We start from the raw sequence: 27,153 nt of genomic DNA, 5'->3' as shown, positions 1-27,153 counted from the left end.
ATTTCTTTTGTTTTTTAATATAATTTATACTCCAATAAACTGTAAAAAATTTAAACAAATCGCTATTGTTAGGGATATCTTGGTCTAGATCAGGTGGAGGAGGAAAATCAGTCTACTGAATGTTAAATCATCATCTAGTACATCCCTAATGCCAGTAATTTGTAATCCACTTGTACTTGCAGCCATTAGAAAAATAAATAGAACTAAATGAATAATTCACACATTGTTTCAACACTGTAGCATTCAATCCAAAGTAATAACAGTTACGTATTTCACATGAAAATGAGGCCTAAAACTGATTAAATTAATTAATTGCACTTTATCCTGATATTTACAATAGATTAAAAACAAAATTGACACTTTTAACTTTGTGATTAACATATTTACGGTTAATATTACCTAACAACTAGTAAGAATAGTTCACTGATGATTTAATACTGCTGAAAACATTAAAAATTATTGTACTAGCTTTTAAAGAACAAACTGGTAATCACTTACATTGTGTGTGTATTGGTTAGAGGAGAAATAACTACCCTTAGTACAGTATACGATACTAATACTTTATTTGATACTAGATTTTATGCATTAACTTTAATTCAGTACAAAAACCACAACTTTCTATTATAAACAAAATAACACAGTATTTAGACAAAACAAACATAGTAATACATACATGAATAAACAATCAAAATGTCAATTATTAAACAGTCAGTAGACGAGAAAAAAATCATAAGTCAAACAATAAGTACATAATACAAATGTAATTGTGACTAATAAAATCCACAAACACAATAAAACATTAAAAAAACTAATCAGATTTATTAGTATTCAAATAAAATAAAATGGCATTACATTATATATTGTACATGTAAGGCATATTGGAAGAGGTTTAATACAACAGAGAATGGTTCTAAAAATACATTTTATTAACCTAGGTAAGATAATAAATTCTCATCATATGGGAGGTCATGTCAAGAAGTATAAACTTAATATTTACCAAAGTAATGTTTCTGTCATTAATCGGAGTCAACTGTTCACAAACAACTTAAATTGGCCACAATTTTACTCATTACTTTCGCCTCCTTTATTAAAAGATTGAATATAAACATTTTACTTGTATATTTAGAAAATATTGTACTGAAGCTTATATGTTGGTTACTTAATGCCAAGAACTTTATTACAACTACAACTAGGCACAATACTACAAACAAGGATACTACAATGATTGTAGACAAGATTGGCTGTTTTATAAAAATATTATTTTATAGACACTGATTTTATAGAATGTCGTGTTTGCATATTTACAGTAATTATAAAACAACTCTATATTTTGAAAATATTGTTTTGATAAATATTTGAATATAAATTATAGAGAATTACTATTTTTAAATATTAGATTATTAATATAAGGGTGTATGAATTGTTCAGGTGATAAATACTACAATACAGAATAATATTATATAAATGGAACTTTCAGAATAAATACTTTACAATAAATAATGTTAACTTTTTAAGGCCAACATTGATGACACTGTAGGACTGCACAAGTGGCTAGAAGACATCCTGTAACATATATTACAGGGTGTTACGCAAGAGGTTGGTACAATTTCAGGATATGATAGTAGACACAAAAACAAGCAAAAAGTTCATATGAACACACGTCCTATCTCGCTTCGTTTAATGTCTGTCCATGTATGTTTTTTATGAAAAAATGTCATATCTCAGAACTCGTTTGAGTAAATAACACGCAACTAGACATTTATGTTATGGTAATAAAAGGAACAATAGAAACAATTTTAATACAGTACCAAATATCACTTTCAATTTCAAAATGGCGGCATGTTAACATTTTCAAACTTTAATATCCAAAACAATTTTAATCCTATATACAAATTTCAATGATTACTATTTTTTGAAAATTTAATTACAAAACTAATGATACCAAATTTGTTCAAATCAGTTGAGAAATAAAATAATTACATCAATTTCATTGGTCAGTGGTTTATGCTACCTTACTGGAATCCTTAGAACCAAGTCCTATTTTTTATGTATGGGTCATTGCATTTCAACAGCAGTTTTTAAATAAAATAAAACACGTATATGCACAAGAAAATTTATTTGTCGTGTATATTGAAAATTTTAACATGCTGCCAATTTGAAATGAAAAGTAATAATAGGTATTTAATTTTTTCATATTGTTCCTTTTATTAGAATAACTTAAACCCCAAGTTTCATGTTATTTGCTCTAACGAGTTCTGAGAGCAAACAAAGAGAGTTCTGTGTTTGTTAATTTTTTAATAAAAAACACATATGGATAGACAGACACTAAATGAAGCAAAATATATGTTCATATGAACTCTTTTGCTTGTTTTTGTGTCTACTATCATATCCTGAAGTTGTGTCAACTTATCGCGTAACACCCTGTATATATCAGTATCAGTTCTAGCCATGTAAGGTTGTGTTCTTGATATACTTTTGCATCCTCAGCAAAAACCTTATTGATATGTCAAGAAATCACAATTTTGTCAGCATCTTTCCACAGACTAAGACAAGGGTAGTGTGACAGCTTGCCAAAATATTGAATGTTGTTATTAAATTGATCCCTGATACAAAAAACACTATTGCAATAGTTTTTGTTTACAACAACTTTCTATATTAATGAAGGAAGGCGTTTCATTCCTGAATGCAATGGAATAATGTATACATCAAGATGACAATCCTGGTATACAATATATTGCTGTTTAATACAAGCAGCAATCCTAACTGGAAATTTCCTTAACTTTTGACAGAACAAGAAGGTTCCAGAATGGAGGAACATAAGGTCTGTAATTCTTAGCATGGGTTAAAAGCAAGGTTGAAAACTGGCAAGTGAGAAATTAATTAATTAATTACTTTAAAAGGCTAATGTATTTCTATTTATTTCTCCAGGTAACTTTGAGAAAGGTAAATCCAAACACTGGACGAATCATGGAGCATTAAAAGTAAGGAGAGTCTGTTAATCTGTTTAGTCTGAGAATGTTACAAGTTGAAGCAGTTTTGTTTAGATTACAACACAATCATGAACATAAATGTTATGGAAATACTTTACTTGGCGATAGATAAGTCTGATGTTATTGACTGATTATAGAAAGATAGCAAAATATCTGTTAGATAAAATGAAAATTATTTCAGTCATTCCAGTTTACCAAGAAATTATAAGTAATAATTACCAGACAAAACCATTGGTGCTGTAATCAAAGTTGAATTTTTCTTCGAACTAGGTGAGATGAACTGAAGGGCATTTTTTAATGTCATGATACTCAAGGCTATGTTCTACAAAAGAAGATCCGAGACCGAATCAAGATGAGTTCCTCCAACTATTTACTATCAGCTGGTTCACTTCTAGACATAATGTATCAATGTGCTACTGTTGACATTTTAAGAGAGATGGCAAAACGGCTCTGTACAAATGTTCAAGCTGGAAAAGAGTGCTTCCTGTATATTTACTGATACTTTCAGTCAGGAGTAGAGAGCAATATTAGCCTGACAATCTGATGTTACGTTACACTGATTCAAGTTTGCTTCACCACAGCTGATTCTTAAACTCAATTTTCAGCATTTACAAAGATTAAGCTTTAGTTTTACAAACCATCCCAAAGCATTAATGACAAGCATATAAAAAACATGTTTTTATATTTTAGTACAAATATGTATTTTTTTTGTACAGATGAAGAAATTGATGAAGTTGAAGTAGGAGAATACTCGTATGTAGCACATTTTGTTCTACTCAGATCTAATAAAATCTTAGATTAAATATCAAATTGTACCAGTGATTATTTTTCAGCCTTCTAAGACTCAACTTTACTTTTAACATGCTGCAACATCATATCATTCTTTGCAATTGCTAGAATGATTGAAGTAAACATGTTTTAATACACAATAAAAGCCAATATTCTGAAAATTCCCAAAAACAATTTGTGAAAATGTTAACAAGCAATTACCATGTATGCCTTGCAAATGAGTAATTTTATTTCTCACTAATCATCCTACTTTTTTAATTGTGCAATATTTTATGTATAAACTGTGATATTTATAGAATTGACAAGTACAGATTAGTAAAAGACCAGGAAGAAACATAAACACTGTAATACAAGTATATAAGTCAAACATACAGAAAATGCCAGTTTAAAGATGATGCCAAACTTAACGAACAGTTAAATTTAATTGTAGTAAAATAATCAATAATTAATGAGGTGTTTAGAGGCTAAAATGTATAAATGTACAGGTATCAATAATATAGTTAGCAATATCAGAAATGTTGCTACGCAAAGGGCTGTAGACTCGTTATCTCTTCCTCACTCTCCTCCGCCGTGCTCAGTTTCTCAAAGCCCTGATGTTGACCTAGAAGATGACCAATCATGAACCCTTCTGCTGGGCTCCGCCCCAACATCCATCGCCTTCCCCCGCAGTGGCCACACCCTACAAACCCACATTTATATTATTTATGAATGAGAAAAATAAACAACAAAATAAGGTAATAACTTCTGTACTTACATACACGCTATTATATATCTGTACTTCTGTAAATGATATATCCCATGGTTTAAAAATATTTTAGAGGCTGTAAATGGTGAAAATTTATTCTCAATTACGTTACACTATTTACTTTTACAACCCAAACATGAATATTTTAATATTAAGTGAGTACACAAACGATTTTAAATAATAAAATGGAAAAAGATTTCCAGAAATTTTTACAGGTAATAAATTTGATTTATGTGTGAATTTCATCAAACTCAGAACATCTGTTTGGTCTCCATAATGGGTTTAATTGTAATTTAATAAAAAAAGTTAACTCAATATCTTATAATTTTTTGAAAGGAATTTTGATAGAGAAGTGAACTATGCCACTTAAGCATATAGTGGGTATAAGTAATACAAATATGACCACAATTGTTATAATGAATTAAAAAAAAAATTATGTATATTTTACTAAATCCTTTTACAAAGTAAACGATCTAAAACTTGAAAATGTATAAACAGCACCAGAGATCGATCACATCTTCAAGACAACTTGGTCAAAAATGTCCTTTTATTGATTTTTATAAAGCTGATGACAACTGATGTGCATATATGTCCCTTTAAAGATGAAAATTGTGGGAAAAACAGAGTTTGACATAGTTTGTCTGAAAATCACACTGAAAATCAATATTGAACTATGTAATATACCGTTTGATAAAGTAAAATTATTACTGAATGGAATAAAGATAAAAGTTTGCAATTTCAGTCCATTTAAACTATATTTTTCATTCTGATTATGCATTATATTGCTTGAGTAAAATTTCTAAATAAATAAATTTAATTATTGACTGCGTTACTATAACATTTCAAGTGAATGGTAGTAAAGTGAGTGGTTTTCTACTTACTTGAGGCACACTTTCAAAAACAATACATGAGAAAGAAAACAAATGCAACTGAAACATAAAATACATAAATAAATCATACAAAACAAAATACACAACATTTATACCACAAGCAAAATAAAATATCAATGTTCAGCTTTAAGCTCTTTTTATTTATATAAAAACAGACTACAAAGAAATACAAAATGTAAAACTGTACAATCAATAAAACATACGAAAACATTACAATGAGTTCTAGATATTGATTGGTTTTTTTTAATTTTGTACACATTTATAAAAAAAGTTCATTATAGTATTTTCTAATAAATATTACAGTTATTTGACAAACTCTTTTGTAATAACAATTTTAAGCCTTTTATTTCAAAGAAAAATAGGTTAAACAAAAAACCAGTTCAAATAGACACATTGTCCGAAGATTGTTCAGAAAATTAGTTAATTTTCTGTTTTTTATTGGTTTGGTTCGGTGGATACTAAGTATTTGGCAGTGATATTGTGAAGATCGTTAGGGCATCCAAGAACTTGAGTTCAAAATTCACTCTCTTATTAATTGTATTAAAAAGTTTGTGCTGTTATATTATTTCTTTGAACTAAACAATTAAAAAAGTGGAAATTCATGATGGATGAATTGTTCTTTATATATTATGAGTGATACTTTAGTGAGAAAGTTGTGCTGTTTCTTTCAGAAACAACACACTAACGTTCATAATGAGCAAAGTAACCTATCTATAATTTTGATAACCTTGTCATGCAATAAAAATTGATAGGAAACTAGAATTTCACTACAGTAGAACCCCTCATATCCGGCCACCACGGGACCGAGCCCCTGGCCGGATAACGATTCGGCCGGATAAACCAACCTACAGTACACAGCACTTGACGAAACAAAACAATTGTACTGTACTGTACTAACCGCACTGGAAATAATCAACGAACTGTTTACAGGTTAAACCTATTAGCTCAACTAAAGTCAACACAGGAAAATGTAAACAAATAGATACACCAAAATAACGCAAGAGTCGTGGGAGACTAGTGCGTGCAACTGCGCGTCTGCAAGCCGTGGTAAATAAATTTCGATATTGGCTTGCGGGAAGTGGCCGGATAAACCGAGGTGCGGTAAAACCGAGGCCGGATATGAGGGGTTCTACTGTATTATAGATATTTTTACTCAATTTTGTTAGTTTTCTTTTCTATGCATATAAACATAACTGTTTCCAATTTCTTTTTGTTTCTAAAACTGTTCACCACAACCAGAATAAAATGCACAGGCAGAGACATTTAATAACTAGATACTGCAAAGCTTGTGACCATATGATAAATAGTTGCATATAAATTAGTACAATTCCAGTTTAAGAGTTGCATTTTCAAATGCAAATATTAAAAAATCTGTATGTTTAGTGTAATTATTTAAAAAATTAACTCACTTTCCATACAATCTTTGTAAATTTATAATAAATGAAAAAAGACATGCTAATTTTATTGTAGTTGTGATACAAAAGTTCAACTTCAATTACCACAATATTTATGGTACTACTGTTTTATCTTCAGATATTGTTTGTGTTATTTTGGAGATGGTCCACCCACAGAGGACATGAAAATTTTAAATCATAATCAGTAGTAATATTTTTTATAATTTACTACACGCAGGCAAATGTCACATAATAGGGAATACAACTAAAATCGCTATAAAGCAATATGTAATTATGTAAAATACACATGATCATATAATACAGACCACAATTAACATTATCCAGAATATATTTTGTTAGTAAATAATATATTTTAAAACAAATTATTTGAATCTGTAATGCTTAGGACATATTATTTTACATGATTTGTTTTTAAGTTCGCTATAACTTAAATTTTGCTACAGAAAAAGTGTGTTGTAAAAATTTGGACAGTATAAAATGAAGATTCTAAAAAAAACAACAAATTTATATCCTTGTAAAATATAAACAGTGAACATTAAAGGTCGAACAATGTGTACTGTACCTCATAGTTACTGCGTAATTAGTGATGTGCGATTGTACTTCATTACAGTCAGGACGTATTGATTGTTAAGACCATTTGAATGTTATTCAAATAGTTAACTTGCATTTCAAAATAACACTACAATTAATAAGATAGTTGATATGTTTTTGTCTGTAAAAAACAATAATTAACTGGTCCACAGTATCACATCTGGCATGGTCATTTGAATTTGTTTTATGAAAACAGACGCATATGTCAGGACAAGAAGACCCGACCCGTGGCTCCTGCGATGGTTTAACTAAAAATAAGATGCAGTGCCGTTTGGTGGCGATCTTGTGAAACCAAATTTAAATTGACTGCACTTGCATCGTCAAAGTAGAATGGTGCCGATTATAATTTTATTTTGCCTTAACACTTTTTTCCGTTACAATTTAATACAATTGTATAAAAATTTATAAAATGTTTATGACCTTGTCTATTAGTGACCCTAGCAGATTTAGATAAAAAATGGTAAAAACAAAACAAAAATTCAAACTATTCACAATGGAATTGGGTTACCATAAATATAGGTATTAAGTATAAAATGTTAACTACACTAAGATTGGTGATATACGTTAAAGACAAAGAAAATAAATTATCAAAAGCTTCCTAACACAATTAACACTAGGGCATGTAACTAAAACCAATAAATTAGTCGTTTAGGTTTCAATAAAAGTGCAATTGATTAATGCTTGGTGGCAAAATGGTATAAAATGACAGAAGCAAATCCACAAAAAAAAACACAAATTATTCTGGGAACAAAGAAAAACACCAAACAAAGAAAACAACTGAATTTAATAAATAAAAATTAAAAAAAAGTACAACCAAAATTCTGAACAATATAAACACAAACAATTATGTATAAGCAATTACAAACATCCAAGAAAACATAAACAAACAAACATTACAAATATAATCTATTTAAAGCTAATAACTATAAATAAAAAATTAAAATATACCCGAATGACAGTAAATTAATGTGATGATTGTATTTTGTATCAATTCTTTCGAGGAGGTAAAGAAAACCTCCTGTTGTACTATGTTAATACTATACATGTTTATTTATACAATTAATTAATAAGAACTGGATTGAAAATAATTCAATTCTTAAGACTGTATTTCCTAGAAATCTAGTCTTTACACAGAGATATTCAAAGGTAGGTGAGTCAAATACAAACTGAACTTTAGTAATACACTTTTCCGCATAATATAATATTTCTGTCTATCAAAAGTAACTCTAGTTACACTGGTCTTACAGGTAACCATGTTGCCAACACAGAATAAACAAATTAGTAAAAAAAACGGAGCATATTCTGAAGGTTTATACAAAGTTTATATATGACATTTTTCAGTAACTTGTGAACACATTTGATAAAGTAACAGTGATGAATTGATTGGTTTCAAACAAAGACTGAACATTTAGCTTAACCTGCAATGTTATCTTCATAACATGCTAAAGGGTAAAGGGCATTGTGTTGTTTTGTTTGACTGAAATAACTTAGGAAAAATAGGAGTGACAAAGCATGAATCTCATGTATGGCAGTTGAAAAGTTTCTAGTAACTCATTTTCTTGCCTGTATGTTAAGTACAAATACTTAATTGATTTTAAGACACCTTTGTGAAAACCTGGAGGGGGGAGGCCACATGTGCATGAAAGAGAACAAGTAGACCAATATTTACTAGCGTTGGTTTGAGAGAGTGGTCAAAGAATACCAACATAAGAGTTTTTATTTCTTGAACATTTTACTTTTTGGGCTGTTTCAATAACAAAATCCATGTTTTCGAAAAAAACGAATTTTTTATTCTTTTTTTAGTAGTTCTTATTAAACTTCTATCATTAATAGTGCATTAGATGTTTAATAAAATGTATTCAATTAAAACATCTTATATTCAAAAGTTTATTTTATTGTTTTAACACCCTATACATTTGATCAATGTTTACTAAAGTGTAAATCGGGATGTAAACACACAAGTGACAAGAGCTCTGACCCATTCATTATAAGGGCGGGAAAATTGTGGCTGGCTACTCATTCATTGTCTGCTACAGAATTACCTATGTATACTGTCAAGTCTGAGAATATTCCTTTCTTATATGTAAACATTTATTTATAATTGATAGAGTGGTTCTTAGCACTTTAATATTATCAATTAAACCTTATATTATGATTACACCGCTGTTTTTTACTAGTTCATACAGTCTTCTTAAAAATTAGATTTAAAAAAATCTTGAGTTGTCAATACCCAAAAACATTGTTAAATTAATATACTATATTTAATTATTTATTATGATATTAGAAACATTAAAAAAATGTTGTTTTACTAGCCCGGAACAAACTTTTTTTACATGTTACTCTGTGGGTAAGTCAAGCTCATTTTATAGCAATCATTAGGATTTTACTAAATCTGACACATAACTTTTGTGAAGTATATCTTCAGATAACACTTCTCTGTTTAAAATTAGTTAGTTTCTTTTCAAGTCTTTAATTTATGTTTCTGATAAATTTAATTCTTATAGAGAAAATAATGTTTGTCGCTCCAATTTTGAAGCTGTTTAAAGTTGAAAGTGGCGTGAGCAATACAAATTAATATTATCTTTAAAATGAGATTAGTATAAAAATACTATTAACACAAGGAAAGCCAATAACGGTCAAGCCAAGATTTTCCAGAAGTCTAGAACAGTGCTGAGATGGAGAAACAATGTATGTAAACTGATGTTTCTGTGGTGCAAAATAGGCTTTCCCTTATCCCTGCATGTGGCAGTAGAATAAATAACGTCCAATTGTCAAGTGTAAATTATATAAATAATGTTGATATGATGGGTACTCATCTAAAATCTCAACACTATCATTGTGATTCATATATATTACTGCAAGCAGAAAAAGATTATACTTTGTTTTGCTACATTTATAAGGAAGGATGTTTTAACAAAATAATCAATACCAGTTGAAGTGAAGCAGTCTTTACCATTCTTTGTTTCGATTGCACTTTGGTGTTTTGATTCAACTGTGAAGTTAGTTACTTCACGAAATAACAATTTTTTATTATCAGGGACTAAATTTTATTTGTAATTTTATAAAGAAATATTTCAGAATTTGTGAAGTTCAAAGGACTGTTTAATGTAGGCTGTTACTAGGGAGTTTTTATTATTGTACTTCATTTTAGCCAATAATTACAAAACGACTATTTTATAGTGCGTGTGTTCTACATATTTCAATAACCTAGACACACACAGGGTAAAAATAAATTGTTTGGTGAATTTTTGAAAACAACTGTATTTATGGTAACAGTTTAGTTTTTTTGTATTATTTGCAGTAAAGTTGTAAAGTAATATCAAATTTATCTTCCATAAAACTTACATGATGTACAACATTTTCTGAAACTATATAAAATTTATAATGTTTCGGCTCATATTTTAAATAGTATTATATTATCATTCTTTGTCACAGCAGTTTCTCAGTGTGCTTTTTGAAAACAAAATAAAAATATTTTACATATTTTGACAGATTAAAATTTTTTTGTTATGTGAATTGCTTTATTCACCATTATTATCTCGATTTTTCTGAAAAAATGACACATAATACATTTAGGTTTATATTACTTACATATTATTTAGAAACTCTTTTAAAGCTTTTACAGAAACCACCCACAAATTCTCTGCCAGTTAGGACAGTTTCAGTGGCTTGTTGGTGGGTTAAAATAATAAGAAAATAAAACGTGTTAATTGATCATTATATTTTAGTTTGTTCAAAACTTTATAACATACTAGAAAATCACTAATATTCCCTCTAAGATAGACGGTACAAAGAGCCATGGTTCTCTTTATTCCTCCCCTCTCCAGAAAACATTTTCTATATTATATTTAAGAATACAGTACTGTTTATATTTGACTCACCATATATCTATAACATAAACTGTTACCCAACACGCTGGTTCTAATTTTAATAACTCTATTAGACTTCTACATCCTTTTTACATGTATAAAAACTGTTTCTCTTAAGCTTAGGACATACATATTTTTGGTTTAAATGGCAACCTTGGATGTTGACCTCTTTTATTGTTACTTGCTCTATTTAGTTCAAATGCCTGAATATTAGGTATTTTGGCTGGTAAGAAATAAGGGATGGTGAGAAATGCAATTTGTAACACTTTTGATTTATATTTTTAAAGTATATGGCCATTCAATTAATGGAAATGTTCAGATCTTGGGATATTTGCGAATTGTAAAGTCATGAGAGAGTTATTTTCCAAGTTGAAACTTTTTTAATATTAAGTACATTATTGTACATTATAAAGTAGTTCAGTTTATAAATATACATAATATTATTGTATGTATTATTTTAATGTATATTATTTTATAATTACATAATATTATGTATTATTATTATTATTAATTTTAGAATATTTTATATAAATGATCACACCCAAACACATATTTGAGTTATTTTTGGCTTTTTTACATACACTAATTTTAAAATGCACTGAATTAAATTATGAATCTGTTCCAAATTAAAAGTTTTTACAAAAGTTTGGGTAAAACACATATCACTATGTGTAGACACATAATAAACTATTGAAAAATTAACAGTGCTATGTATTTTATTTAAAATAAATAGCACTAATACAACACATTAAAAAAAAACTTAAATTAGTATAACTTATTCTAAATTATTGAAAAACACATGTTACATTAGCCTTGTTAATTAACTTGACTAAGCATATATTTTACGTGGAACTGAATCACATTTAAGTTAAGTAAGAGTATTGAGATTAAAATATAGTAACAAAACTTTATCACAAAAAGTTCTCTCTAAATTGTAAAATCAGATCAAAGTTTCTCTAAGAAAGTAAGTACAAAGAAGGTGTGCAGGTGTTATTTTTTTGAGAAACCAAATTTTTCTCCAGATGTCTGTAAATAATATATTTGGTCCTTGAGCAAAGGAGGAAATCAAAATTTGAATCCCAATGGAACAAGTATTTCTTGTTCTATAAAAATTAATTCTGCCAGTCAGTAATAAATTTCAAATACTTATGATTATATTGCTTGATAAGATGTTACAATAGGGTTTGGAGGGATGAAAACCTCCTAGAAGCAGACAAAGAGTTATGGTACAGCCACTGGAAAGAGATTAGAGCAGGAAAATGTAGGGTAGTGAAAACACTAGGCTGGTTGTACAATTCAGATCATGTTAATGAAAGAGATGGCAAGAGTAATAAAATCATGGTATAAAAACCTGTGATGTTAGAGCTTTGGAAAAAGGAAGCTCGCATTTGCTTGTTCAGGAGAGAACGCAATCTTTCTAGACTGGAATACCTTCTGGTTTTACTTTTTTTTACAAAAATTCTTGAGAAGTTCAGACTTTCTTATCATCTGAAATTTGTTCTTTGATGTTCAGAAAGGGGATACTAAAACCTTCTAGCCTTATTCACCAGCTAATTACTATTAATTGTCAGGTACAATGATTGCTGTGTTACAATGAGTCATGTGCACAGCTGGAGCACAATTTGAAGCTTGGTTGAGACACACAAACTGTTGATATAAACAGCATTTTAACAGAGTGAGTATTCTATTAAGGATGTTTTATATGAATCTGATTGTTTCTTAGAGATAATTAGTGATGTATCCTAAGGATTTAAAAAACTTAAAATTATAACATTATTTTTTGTTCACAGAAAAGTGGAAAAAGTTTCGTAAACTAACTAGATTTTGAAGTCTGTAATCACATTTCATCCTCTACCAGTTTTGTGGTTTCCCGATAAAAGTTGTGTTCCGCAGTGGACATACCTCTCCGCCGGGCCCTAGAGTAGACAAGTGCCGCCGTCACAATTGCAGCACCAAACAAGATGGCAGCACATGTCACGAGGACGGCTGGCAGCACTGTGCCTTGTGGACTTCTCAAACCTGATGACAAACACATCCTCTATAAACCTATCAATAAACAAATCTGAGCAAGAATAAATTCTAATTGAGAAAAGTACAAAGCATGTTTTAAAATACGAATTGTACTATTATGATTAGTTTGACGTGAGTCGATTTGTAAAACAGATTGTAAACTGAAATCCGCTCAAGAATAAAGGCCTTATTTATTTATTTATTTAAATGTTAGAAAAACCTTGTTTAAAAGAAAATGTAATGATACACTTAACCTTTGAAGGGCACAGAAGCAATTTATTGTCACTCTCCATATTATACGAGGGCTGTTCAACTTCCGATCGTGCCGCTAGATGGCTGGGCGAGCGGTATCGGCCAGCAATGCGCGGCAGTCGACTGCGCACCTCTCCCACTACAACCTCACTCATTTTCGGACGGCCGACGCCATTTCCAATTTATCTAGCGACACATAAACATGGCTACCATGATAGAATCTCCCGCCAAGTGTGAGTTGAGAAGTGTCATTCGTTTCTTGCAAGCTGAAGGGTTATCTGCAGCAGAAATTCACCGTAGAATGGAACGAGTATACGGTGAAAGCTTTATGAGTGATAGTGCAGTGCGTGATTGGTGTAGGAAATTTAAAAATGGACGAGTTGACATTCATGATGAAGGGGACCAAGGACGAAAGTTGGTCGCAAACAAAGACCTCGTTGATCGAGTTGACCAAAGCGTAAGAAGCAATCGAAGGTTTACGATTACGGAGCTATCCAATCAGTTTCCTGAGATTTCAAGGTCAGCCCTATACTCTATCGTAACTGACAAGTTAGGCTACAAAAAAACTTTGTGCACGATGGGTGCCGAAGATGTTGTCTGATGACCACAAAGCTTGGTGAATGGCGTCAGCAATGTCTTTTCTGAACCGTTATGAAGCTGATGGCGAAGATTTTTTGATCAAAAATCGTGACAGGAGATGAGACATGGGTTCTGTACGACACCCCAGAAACGAAACAGCAGTCCCAACAATGGATGCATTCAAACTCTCCAAACAAACCCAAAAAATTCAAAAAAACTTTCAACAACAAAAAGATTATGGCCACCGTGTTTTGGGATCAAAAAGGTGTATTGCTTGTTGAGTTTTTAGAGCCAGGTACCACAATCAATGCGGAAGGATACTGCGGTACATTACAACGTTTGCGGAGAGCTATCCAGAACAAAAGGAAAGGAATGCTCACATTGGGAGTAGTCCTCATTCATGACAACGCCCGTCCTCACAGTGCTGCTTTGACAAAGCATCTTCTTGACGGTTTTAAATGGGATGTTTTTGACCATCTGGCGTATAGTCCTGACTTAGCGCCGAGTGACTATCACCTTTTCCCGGAACTGAAGAAGATGCTAGGAAGGCAGAGCTTCCGAACAGACGACACGCTGCAAGACGCCGTGAAAACCCATCTCAAATCACTGGCGGCAAACTTCTATGAAGAAGGTATTAAGAAGCTTGTACGCAGGTATGAAAAATGCCTCAATTTAAATGGCGATTATGTTCAAAAAGTAACTAATAATGTACCTAACTTTTGATAATAAATTTATTTAATTACTCTCCCCAGTTTTATTTTTATACCACATCGGAAGTTGAAAAAAAAACAGCCCTCGTACTTAAATTATAGGAGTTTAAAATAGAACTAAAAATTACGAAAACCACACATTGTGCTTCATTACAAAAACAGAACTCCAAATTTTTAAAAAGAATATAAGCTATGAAACACATATGTTATAAATTCTAAAAAAAAGAAAAGAAACCTCTGCAACTTAACAAAACCTTATTTAGTTAAGAATCACTACGCCATTTAAATAGTTAGTTAACATTAAAACTTTAGAATGGAACAAAACCAAACTTGTGTGCTACCATTTGGACTCAATTACTGGTACAATGTAGAATGCACAAAGAAAAATCCTAACAGCTCCAAAAAAAACCAAAGAGACCAAAAACGGCTTATTTTAGAGACTATTCCACAGAAGAGAACACGTCACAAAACTCAGGTATTAATGAATTCAATGTTACAGACATAAAGAAATACTCCCTTTTTCACCAACCCACCTAATTAATTAATTAGTTAATATTTGTAACTGAACATGACCAATATAAAGAAACACTCCTGAACACTAGGCTTATTGGGTACACACCTATTTCTGGGGTGGTGTAGCCATCTACAAACAAGGAATATCTTATAGAAAACAGTGAGGCTATCATCAACATTGAAGATCTCTCAATGAACTGGTGTGTAAAGTGGGATAAGCCAATTTACAGTGTATTAGGTATTTACAGACCAGAAAACAACCTCGAGTCTGGCCTACAGTCTCAGTAACATTCTAATGGGAGACATAAATATCGACTGCCTGAGGAATCAAAATGACACATCACTACTGATCGAGATCCTGGCAAGTTACAACCTCTATAGGAAAGACCTTCCTGCCACTTGTATAATAACAACATCAAGAAGATCCATTGACTGTGTATGCTGCAATTTCAGAGAAGATGAAATCGATGTAAAGGTAATAGAAACCAGCATCTCAGATCATACAGGACAACTATGTATCATTAGAGGAAGAAAAACTTAAATACCAACCACAACCTGTTGGAAGAAAAGAAAAATGAGTTGTAGGAATATACTGATGATGAAACATCTCCTTAGTGAAGAAAACTGGACAGAAGTATACAACTCCAATGAAGTTAATAAGGCATATGACAATTTCAGCCAAACTCTGCTTACAATACTCAATCAAGCATGTCCAGTGAAACAAATCAAGTGCAAAACAGAAACCAAAAGAAACACACTCTCTGCAATCATATTGCTCAACAACTGAAGCAAAAATTTCTTTCAGCTCAAAATACTTACAACTCCACTGGCAGTGAGGAGCATAAAAGACACGCTGCCCATCTCATACAAGAATATGACTTGCAGCTCCATCACCTAAGATAATAAGACACAACAGCTAAGATAACAGAAGCAGATAATAAAACAAAAACCATCTGGGATGTCATAAACTTAGGAAGGCATCCAGAAGGAAACAAAAACGCTCTCATCCAACTCGAAGTAAGCGGTCAGACTACATCCGACCCAGTGAAGATAAGCAGACTATCTTAAAAGCTATTTTGTCAACATTGCTGAAGAAACCATCATACGCAATGGGCAAAATAATAAACAACCGTTTACTCCGACCAAAAACAATAACATCCCTAATCTGACTTTGAAGCCAACTAATTCAGAAGAAACTGCTAAAATAATTAGTGGACTGAAGTCAAAGCCATTAGCAGGATACGATTACATATCTACCATAGTCCTGAAAGACTGCCAAGACAAACTCATTATACCACTGGTAACTAATCAACATTTCCTATCAGGATATTTCTTGTCTGCCCTGAAACTGACAAAAGTGTACCCCAAATTCAAACAAGGCAATGCCACACAAGCAGGCAACTACATGTCTATCTCACTAATCCCAACCATATCCAAAGGAATAGAAAAATTAGTGCTAATCAGACTTCTTGAACATCTTTCAGACAGAATCAAACAACAATCTTTTAACAGAATATCAGCATGGCTTCCTACTTGGTAAATCTACAACTACAGAACTGATTAATCTTGTGAAATTCTTATTAAACCAACACAAAGAAGGGAACACATCAACTGCCATCATACTAGACTAAAGTAAAGCCTTCGAAGTACAGTAAAGAATATCTGGAACCTCAAAAACATGGTTAACCAGCTACTTAACGGAACGAACACAAATGGTTGAGATAAGATATAACAATAATAGGGTAATTAAAATGTTCAGGTCAACCTCAAAGACGATCAGAAGAGGTGTGCTCCAGGGCTCTGTGTTGTGATCCATCATGTTTATTCTTTTCACAAATGACTTCCCTAATTACATACAGGAGTATAGCAAATGTATTATGTATGCTGACCACTCAGTGCTCTTGCTCGGTAGGAGGGCTTCTGATAAACTAGAAATAGATGCATACATGGTAGTAAATATTGGTATTCAATATTGTTATAACAGCAACCTAGTTGTATATGAGAAGAAGACAAAACAGCGATCAAGACCTCACCTGGACACCACATTATCAACAACCTCTGCAAAAAGCTTAGCTCCAGTCTGTTTATATTACAAGTCAAAAACATAGGCAACTCCTTGACCACTAGGATGGCTTACTTTTCCTTGTTTGAATCCTGTATCTGCTACAGGATATCAGCTTGGGGAGGGACAACCTCTGTCAACCTGCAATGCATTCTTTAAAAAGGCTATAAGATACTCAAAGATCTTCAACCACGAGAATTCTGAAGGGATACTTTCAAGTATGTCAAAATCCTAACAGTTATAGGCCTCTACATCTTGGAAATGGTAACGCATGTCCACATCAAGACTCCCAGGCATAGCTGAAAGAGGTGAACAATTCCACCACTACAACAATAGAAGTGCCACTGAGTACTGCTTTCCTGTGCACTGACTCTGCGGCACTAAAAATAAGCTAAGCTACACTGGGGCTGGCCAAACAAAAGCCCAACAAGTATGGAACTGTTAGCAAAGAAGCTGAAAAAGGTGGATCAACAACAATTCACACATCACTTGAAGACCTGGCTCCTCAATCAACCTTTCTACAGCATCGAAGAATTCAAGGAAAGGAGAACTCAACCGAACTCATGAAAACTTATTTAAAATTATACTTACTCTTTGATTGTATTTTTTATATCACTATACTTATGGCTAATTTGATTACACATTAAATACTAATAGATTGTTTATACAATTTTATTCTAATATTTTATGTTAAAAAAGTATTTTTCTAACTGCAAAAAAAGTGTTAGCGATTATTTTGGTACCATAAACACTAAAAATATATAGACATTGAGAAACAAAAATAATATTTATATTAAACCTGTAAACACACATATGGTTCACTATCCCAAGTAAGCAGCAATACTAGTTTTTTCTATACTTTAATAAAATAGTAACTTTATGCTTGCAATGTTTGTCCAGCCACAAATGGGTTAAATTTAACTAAATAGAAATATTTGTTTTATATTGTAGAATTTACTATTATATTAATAATGTATTATAACATTTTTTTCATAAAAGTACATTTTAAATCACAGCAGTATTTCAAACAAAATGTATGTATATATGAGAAAACATGTTTATGTATGCCTAAATAAAAAGATTAAAACAAAAATCTTACTTAAGTGTTACAATAAAAACAAGTTTAAAAAGTGTTTGTTTTGTTCTTAAAGGCAACTTATACATTGCTATAAAATCCCATTTTTTAAAGAAATAACACCTCCAGTTCTTTTTAATTACTAAAATTGAAATTATTTGAAAATAAACTATAATATATAGTTATTCTGAGTCAATATTAACTTCTGGACACAGGCTACAAATTAAAATGGTTGACATTACTCTAACGATACACCTTGGGTACGTAAAGGATACTGTGGACTTACTCAAAGATTGTGGTGAGATGGGTGCCAAGAGTTCTGGTGGAGACTGTGGATTGACAGTAGTGCCAACTGCTGGCCCCAGAGTACCATCTGATGGTAAGAAAGTTTAGAGAGAGAATATCAATAGTTTCAAGAACATATCATAGATAATCCTTACTTAACATTATCAAATATTTTAAATCTGCAGTAAAATAATCAAATGTTTTTAATACATCTTTTCCATCACCATTAAATTATCACTGGAATATTACTTTTATGACAAATTAATGTTCTAAAACTGAGGATTGCCAGTAGTGCCAACTGCTGGCTCCAGAGTACCGTTGATGGCAAGAAAGTTTAGATAGAGAATATCAATAGTTTTAGGAACATATCATAGATAATCCCTAACATTATTGTTTTATTAAATATTTTAAATCTGCAGTAAAATAAACAAAACGTTTGTAATAAATCTTTTCCATCATTATAAAATATCACTGGAATATTACTTTTATGACAAATTAATGTTCTAAAACTGAGGATTGCCAGTAGTGCCAACTGCTGGCTCCAGAGTACCGTTGATGGCAAGAAAGTTTAGGTAGAGAATATCAATAGTTTTAGGAACATATCATAGATAATCCCTAACATTATTGTTTTATTAAATATTTTAAATCTGCAGTAAAATAAACAAAACATTTGTAATAAATCTTTTCCATCATTATAAAATTATCACTGGAATATTACTTTTATGACAAATTAATATTCTAAAACACTCTGAAATTTACAGTTAACTGCGATCATGCTTTATTACATTTATAAAAGGTTGCACACAGTAGGATAGTTTCAACTCTTCTACGTAACCAACCACTTTTGTACAGATACAGTTGTAAAGACACAAAATCTTAACATAACATTGACACTCAAACTGTACAAGATAAAGTATTATTACAAAAATCTTACATACAATATCATTCTTGATGGGAATTTTGCACCAGACGCACATTTTGTTAATACAAATATAATAATAGGATTATATTATTATTATTATTATTATATTTGTTCATAGTCTGGCAATAAAGCCTTCTGATATCAGTTTCCTATAATAAAACCAAATGTAGTGTGCACTCATTTAGTTTTTCATTATGTATGATGAGTTTCCAGGCAATATTATGTTTCAAAATTGTACTTACTGTGCGAATATTTGTGAACCATGTTTGGTCCAATTTCAGCAACGTAAACAGATCTTCCGTCAGGTGAAACAGCCAGATCGTGAGGCATTTTCAGCCCATCTCCAAAATATGCTAGCAAGCGTTGGTTGGAAGCTGAAATCACATAGCCTCTAACAGGCACAGCATTGTACTTCCTTTCTTGCCCGTTCACAACAAAAAACAGTCCTCCTGAAAAAAAACATGGTTAGTTAGAGCATGTTTATGGACAAACAATCTTTACTCATCCACTGTAAACTCATTTGGCATGCTCTGACAAAAGCAATCAATCAGTAAAGTAGTAACACAATTGTGCTATGACGGAACTGTTCTGTGACATTGAATATGACTGACTAAAAATGTCTACTAGGTAGCATTGTACAGATCTAGAACTGCTTATAACCTGATATTTTAATTGTTTTAATATTGTATTTTGGGATGGGCATGACTTCATCAAATATTACTTTTGTTTACGAGAAGCCAATCAGTACAACCAAAAGGCAATATGTTTGTTATCTAGATCAAGTAAAATGACTAATAGTCATTGAGTAATAGTCAAATAGTAATAAACTAATAAATTAAGCATTTCAGCATGATACAAATTTTCCACTAACTAAATATACTCCTTCTCAAATTTAATATCCAAGACCAAAATAAAAAGACTAAGGCAAATTTGAGAAATTATAAATTGGAAACTTGTGATCCGATTATAAGACCAAATTCTTACACAAGTGTACTATTTTTAGTGTAAGAGTATGTGATTTTAGAATTGAAGAAGCTGTTATTAAACTACCATGTTATGCAGCTCTTAAGCCATTATTTTGGGTATGTAAATTTTGTAAAGCATCATTCAAAACATCCAATTTTTAATACTGATTAAATTGAGCAGGTTTTGCTAATCTACCAAGTTGTCATTAAAAAGCAGTAACATACCCTCAAGTGGGGAATATGTAACACTATAGATGAGGGATCCAATCTGAGGTGAAGAAATGCTGAATGCATAAGTTCCATTGATCCAATCAAAGCACAGAACTCTGCCATTCTCCCTGTCAGCGACACAGACTAGCTTACGGTCCTCCACCAACGTCAGGGCGTGAGGTAAATTGAAGGCATAAGGATCTGGCATTCTTATACCTGTAAAACGTTCAATAAAATAAAACTATTTAAAAATCATATTACTCCCAAAAAGAAAGTGTCACAGCTCTTGAGGAAAAAGAAACATTTTTATTTTTGTTTAATTATGTGAGTTATTTATAGGTCTAGTGGTATGTTTCATTACAATTATTCAAATAACACACAAAGGAATGTATAAAATTAATACACAATTTGCTACAATATTAAGATATTTGTTAGGTGAAGAATAACTCAATTTTTGTACAAAAATCACCAAAATGCAGTTTTCTATATCGAATTTGGTCAGTTGATGAATTCACCCGATAGCCTACATCAATACATATACAACATCTTAAGTGAAAACAAAATAACATTTTCTAGAGGTAAAGTTGGGCTATATTTCACCCTCCTGATTATGTATAGCAATGTGGTTGAAGCCTACAGTTAAAATCCACAGTTACATTATAACTCATAAATTAAGTGAAACACATTTAGTGGGATAAAAAGGTTTTCATAAATTTCATTGTTTTTGAAAAGTTTTTGGTAGGCTACAATCTCTAATTATTGGTAAGGAGGCTGCACTTTCACTTCAAAAAATACACAATTATCGATTTTGCCTATAAAGAAATTAAAAAAATGTATTAAAAATTTCAAGTCCATGACATAATTATTTCTTACGGTATTCTGGGAAAGAGAGACTGATAGACTATCAAACAAATGAAAACAGTTTGCCAGTGCAATGAGTTACATAATAAAAAAATATGCAAAATTCCAAGTCAGTTCAATCTGTTCTCTAGCTCAATTTAAGATTCACTAATGCCCTGCAAAATCCTATAGAGGGACATGAATTTTTACAATTTACAGAAATAACTGTTATAGCTTACCAAATGTAAATGTACCATGTCCTATTTCACTGATTTTTACACCAGACTTGTTAAATTTGATGAGACGAGAATTACAGTATCCATCAGCCACAAAGAAGTCCCCCCAGGGAGTGACTGCAACAGATGTTGGCTTGCAGAAACGCACTGCGCTATTTCCGGGAACAAATGGTTTTCCGAGGGCCAGCAGTGGGGAGCGCTCGTTTCTGCTGAGAGGTGGGAACTTGAATACCTGATGTAGAGCGACGTCTGTCAGCCAAACATTCTCTTCTTGATCCAATGATATTCCGTGAGGAAGATAGAACCTGTGGCAAAAGTATTTACGATATAACATACACGATAATTACTTACATATTGGTAATCTCTAAGCCTAAGCAAAATAACAAATTTCCATCATTACATGAAAATCAAGTTGTTTTAATGATTTGGACATATCTAGATATTTATCAGTATTTATGTATATGTACTAAGAACAAATTTAATAAACATTAGTTTTCATCTTCAAGAAGAGTTTCAAATTTTATTGAAAATAGTACTTTATAGAGAGACACTAAAGAAAACAAACTTTATTTCTTATTTTATCCCTTCGTACGCCACTAATAAATCCGTAAATAAACTTTCCTTTAGAGCCAAGACAAATGAAACAAATGTTGTTTTTAAAGGTAATTTTTATCATAACTAAATTATAAAAGGTAAAAGCAAAAAGTATAAAATCTGGCATTTTACGACTTCAAATTAGCGTATTTATTGATAAAAACAAAAGGAATTATTTACAAAACTGTTTATTTCAAATAAATTTCAATTTCATTTTAAAATGTAATTATACTGAAAAGTTTAGTTTTACATTTCACTATATAAAACAAGATAAATATTTAAAACAAATCACAACACTACCACATGATGAAGAATAACAACAAGATATGTAGTAGACGCACGCACTTGTGACGACCGAGAAAGCAGTAATACACTCCAGGGACATGTTTGGTTATGCCTCTGTAGGAGACGCAGAACGACGAGCAGGCGGTCGGAGTTAAGATGCTCCCATCCCCCTGCTGCTGAGTGAAGGTTATTTACAAATACGTCCTTGGCAACCGCAATAAGTACAGAGCGTGCACCGGGCATTTCAGAGGCCTTTTGTGATTTTAAAATTCTCCAAGAGACATAATCTATAATATCGGATATAACTGTATTTGGCGTTTTGGTTAAAGTCTACCATTCTAATATATCCCGTCTACGGCATGGGAAGGGTTAATAAAATGAAATTCACTCTTTCATAGATTTTGTCAACCAAGTGAAATCTAGTAGAAAAGTAGATTAATTACTTGTATTTCGTTTTCCCATGTATTGATATATAAACTGTCTTCTATCTCAGTTAAGACAAGAAAATGTATAGTTTGTTACAGCATTGTATTAGATAAAGTAGTGTATTCTGAGGCTCTGCAATGTTTAATAAACACTTAAAAGGTTTTAAATTGAAAAATATTGGAATTTATAAAATACTAAATAAAAAGTGTACTCATTATAAATGTACACTCTACTATAATTTATATATAAGACATACACAAATAAGGTAGCAAGAAGTGTTTTGTGTTATCTCATCTGCAAGATAAAAACGAGGTAAATAAAGAGTGTTACACAAAATACATGTAATTAAGGTTATATAAATAATTATAAAAGCAGACTGATAACATTATGAGTGCTCCTCAGTAATGTTTTTATAATAACATTGTTGAAAAGAAAATACTGTCAATTGTTCTATATGGGACTAAAATTATACTAGTAAATTTAAAAAAATATATTAATACAATTTTTAAACCTAATTTTAAGATAAATTTTCCACAAATAAATTTGAAGATAGAAATTAAAATATTTTACAGAACATATTTCTTTACAAAAAATCACTAATTTTTACATTAAGTACAGTACGTTAAGTTTTTACAATCTATTAATTATTACAATTTAAGTTGAATACAAGTCTCCTTACATATTTTCTCCCCATTTCTGTAAAACCGCACCAGTTTCCGGGTGAATGACTAGAACGGTTGGGCTGGAGATAGGTCCTTTGTCCTTCTCTAAATATTGGTTAAGAGGATCAAATGAGCCGGCACCCCACACATGGTCACCTCTGTGAAACACCACCACCTCTCCCTGCTTGTTCACAGTCACTCCGGCCACCTGGCCGAAATGTACACCATTCCTCCCTGGCCAGTCAGCATTTAAAGTCCAATCTGCACCAACATAACAAGTTTAGGTTATTTTTACTTTTTAAAACAACCAAACTTTCTTCTAACGGAATATTTGCCATAACTAGAGTGTTACAAAATCTACAATGTGTATTCATTGTTATTATTTAGCCTACCTTCACTCAATAAGGATGACGGGTTATTCAATACAGGTTGCTGGTAAGCAGATCGTTTCGCTTTATTGAAATTCTCTTCATTGGCCAGCAAGGACTGTTTTTTGTGAGAACCGTCATGATCGTCACTACTGGCATCTACCTAAAAAAAGTAAATGTCAAAGGCTATAAAGATACATATATAGTAAAAAACAGTTATTACTGATGACATAAAATATGTGTTAAAAAGATAACTTTTTAACATTTCCAGCAACATTAAAACCAACAGAAGAAGAATATACAGTACAGAGAGGTAAGATGAGTGCTGATACATACAATTTTCAATTCATTTGACTTCAACAAATGTGGTGAATGGAATCACCACACTGCTTCTGTTATCTACATTATAATTTATGTTCTCACACGTTATTTCCTTAATTACTAGGTCTTTTTTCAGAATCAACCTCTGTTACATTTCTTAAGCAATAAACAGCATCTGATCACAGGAAAGTACCAAATCCCCCTGGCAATAAAGAGTAAAATATTCCTCAAAACAGTATCTAAAATCAAGCACAAAATCACGTTAGTGCCTTGACCTCTGTTCATGTTGGTTGAGATAATCACGACGGGCGCATGAACGATGAACCTTCATATCACTTGGCAACATCAATCTACCCTTTAATTTACTTTGGGGAGAGGATCAGAAATATCTGCCAATTAATATGACAAGGAGTGTAGCGTACAAGTAGTGGTTTTATTGAAATGAAAATCTACAAATATGTAAGCATGAAAGCCAACATGAAACTGGTCATAAATTCCATCCATACAAAGAACAAGTACCCTGACCTAGTTCACACTGCTGCATAGAAGAGGTAATTAAAAGTGTTGACTACTCCTATAGAGTCCTCCTTTGGAAGGATACCACGACTTTCCATTTTTTATATTGACAAAATTGAATTTAAAAACATGTTCTGCAATGTTTGTTTTGTAGAAAACCCATAAAAAATTTTAATCCCCCAATTTTTTTCAGGCTCAGAAAACCTCACTAAACAACATGACAATGGATGTGGAGGTACTTGTGCTTAGTAGGATGAGAAAATCTTTGGTGTGTTTTTTAGAAAATAGATATTGCAAAATGTGTTTTAGAAAAAATACTGGACAAAATTGGACAACTTTTATAAAAGGGTATCATGGAGCACTTCAAAGGAGAGTTAGGAAAATGTGCATTGTATATTGGGCATCTAGGAACACACCTAGAAAATAAAAAAGGAAATTGAATCATGCGAAATGTGCTAATTCTCAGAGCATGTGGAGTAAATCTTTAATTTACATAGTTGACTTACGATCACAAGACCACGTGACACACATAGAACAATGAAATATTACTCAGCGCAATAAAAGTAGTTCCAATTTTAATGTTCTATAACTTCATTATTTGCAATTTCCACCCATTGAAATCATATATAGTTTTGTTCAGGAGGACAATATCAATAGGTTAATAACATGACAGTCATATTTCGCCACTCCAGCTGTTAAGTTCACAATTTCCTAATTATATTGTTATAACAAAATAATTCAAATGAAGTGAAAATCAATCGTTTGTATGGTATATAAGTAATGGCCACAACTAAAATGGCGATGCACATGTGTAATTTGTGTCAAAAGCTGTCAGACTGGTTTATACTTCAAAATAGTACAAAGTAAATAATTGTTACACTGCTTTGTTCAGTTTACAATATATAAGTAAATAAATCCACATCATCTACACAGTTTTAATTCATCATTAAATTATTAATTTTTTAGATATAAAAACAACTGAACTATACTATAATTCGAAATAACTATAACGTAATTCAGTTCAACATTATGGTTTCTGTAGGTTAAATAATCATAAATATTGATGATTAGATTGGGTGTTGTCTGCTTATTATACTACAGCCGAGAAAAGAAAACAAACTTAGGTCAAATTCCATCCATATTGTAAAATACAAATATTTTAAAGTGTTTTGTACTTACAGTACAGATTACTAGCCTATGTACAGTTTGTAAATATTTAAATATTACGATAAAGTTCGTAAAATACAATCTTATTGGATTTATGAAAATTCGTCTGCCTTAAACCTATAACCATATGTTAGGTAATAATTCCTCAATCACTCTTTGAAGAATTTTTAAATTTCCAACAATTATAAAATAATTGCATCATAGAGATCATAACTACATTATATAGTCCTTAGAAGTCGATGTTTAATTTGAAAAACTTACTTTAATTTCGGTGTTCAAATCTGCTGTCACATGAAAACATAAAAACGGACAAACAGCAATAACCATCAAATATGAGTTTTTGATAATCATATTGGTAATTTGTATCACACTTTGCTTAATACATATATTTACTCATTGTCACACAGTAAATTCTCAAACCGAAATTTTCATTTTCGAAATTTACAATTTAAAATACCCATGTAGTCTTTACTTGTCAAATTTTCAGTCACTTATCTCATGTTGACAGTTGTTGCTTTGCAGCCGACGATCAAACAAACAAAGAGTCTACAGGTTGTCGAGTTTTTTAATATAATATTGATAAGTAAGACATCATTACACCGAAATATTTATATGTATGTAATCCATATTGGGTTAAACTACAGAAAGAGTAGGTTTTGATAGATTAATATTACTAAAACAGTTTCCAAATAATATTCCTCTTATTTATTTTGTTGATAAAATGCTAGAAAATTTTAATGCGAATTTCATTCATTTTCTTAGCACAATTTGAATCAAATGCAATACGAGTTATTCATCCAAAATATTATACCCTTTAATTAGAAACTAAATCTACAAATGTTTTGATGAATTTAGCATTTTTACAT

The 27,153-nt window shown here is 31.3% G+C and overlaps 1 protein-coding gene across 1 annotated transcript; it reads right to left on the bottom strand.

The window, feature by feature from the left end:
• Positions 1 to 539: 539 nt before the first annotated feature.
• LOC124355488 (peptidyl-alpha-hydroxyglycine alpha-amidating lyase 1-like) lies at positions 540 to 26,813 on the bottom strand. Its single transcript, XM_046806639.1, has 9 exons — positions 26,549 to 26,813; positions 24,308 to 24,446; positions 23,933 to 24,176; positions 21,952 to 22,253; positions 20,888 to 21,088; positions 19,940 to 20,146; positions 18,777 to 18,863; positions 13,192 to 13,308; positions 540 to 4,458 (listed from the first exon to the last, which is right to left on the bottom strand). The coding sequence occupies exons 1-9, from the start codon at positions 26,636 to 26,638 to the stop codon at positions 4,301 to 4,303; spliced, it is 1,545 nt and encodes a 514-aa protein (XP_046662595.1). The 5' UTR covers positions 26,639 to 26,813; the 3' UTR covers positions 540 to 4,300.
• Between the last annotated feature and the right edge of the window lie 340 nt (positions 26,814 to 27,153).

Source organism: Homalodisca vitripennis, chromosome 2 (genome assembly GCF_021130785.1).
Source record: "Homalodisca vitripennis isolate AUS2020 chromosome 2, UT_GWSS_2.1, whole genome shotgun sequence".
NCBI classification, from domain to species: Eukaryota; Metazoa; Arthropoda; class Insecta; order Hemiptera; family Cicadellidae; genus Homalodisca; species Homalodisca vitripennis.
The sequence above is the reverse complement of the archived record's forward strand: the minus strand, read 5'-3'. Positions and strand labels throughout refer to the sequence as shown.

What these genes read in the sequence shown, in the direction of transcription:
- LOC124355488 (XM_046806639.1), bottom strand. Translation starts at nt 26,638, where the DNA reads ATGATTATCAAAAACTCATATTTGATGGTTATTGCTGTTTGTCCGTTT. An exon ending in GTCATCCTTATTGAGTGAAG is followed by an intron (nt 24,177 to 24,307) that starts GTAGGCTAAATA and finishes ATGTTGGTGCAG; the next exon opens with ATTGGACTTTAAATGCTGAC. An exon ending in ACATGGTACATTTACATTTG is followed by an intron (nt 21,089 to 21,951) that starts GTAAGCTATAAC and finishes AACGTTTTACAG; the next exon opens with GTATAAGAATGCCAGATCCT.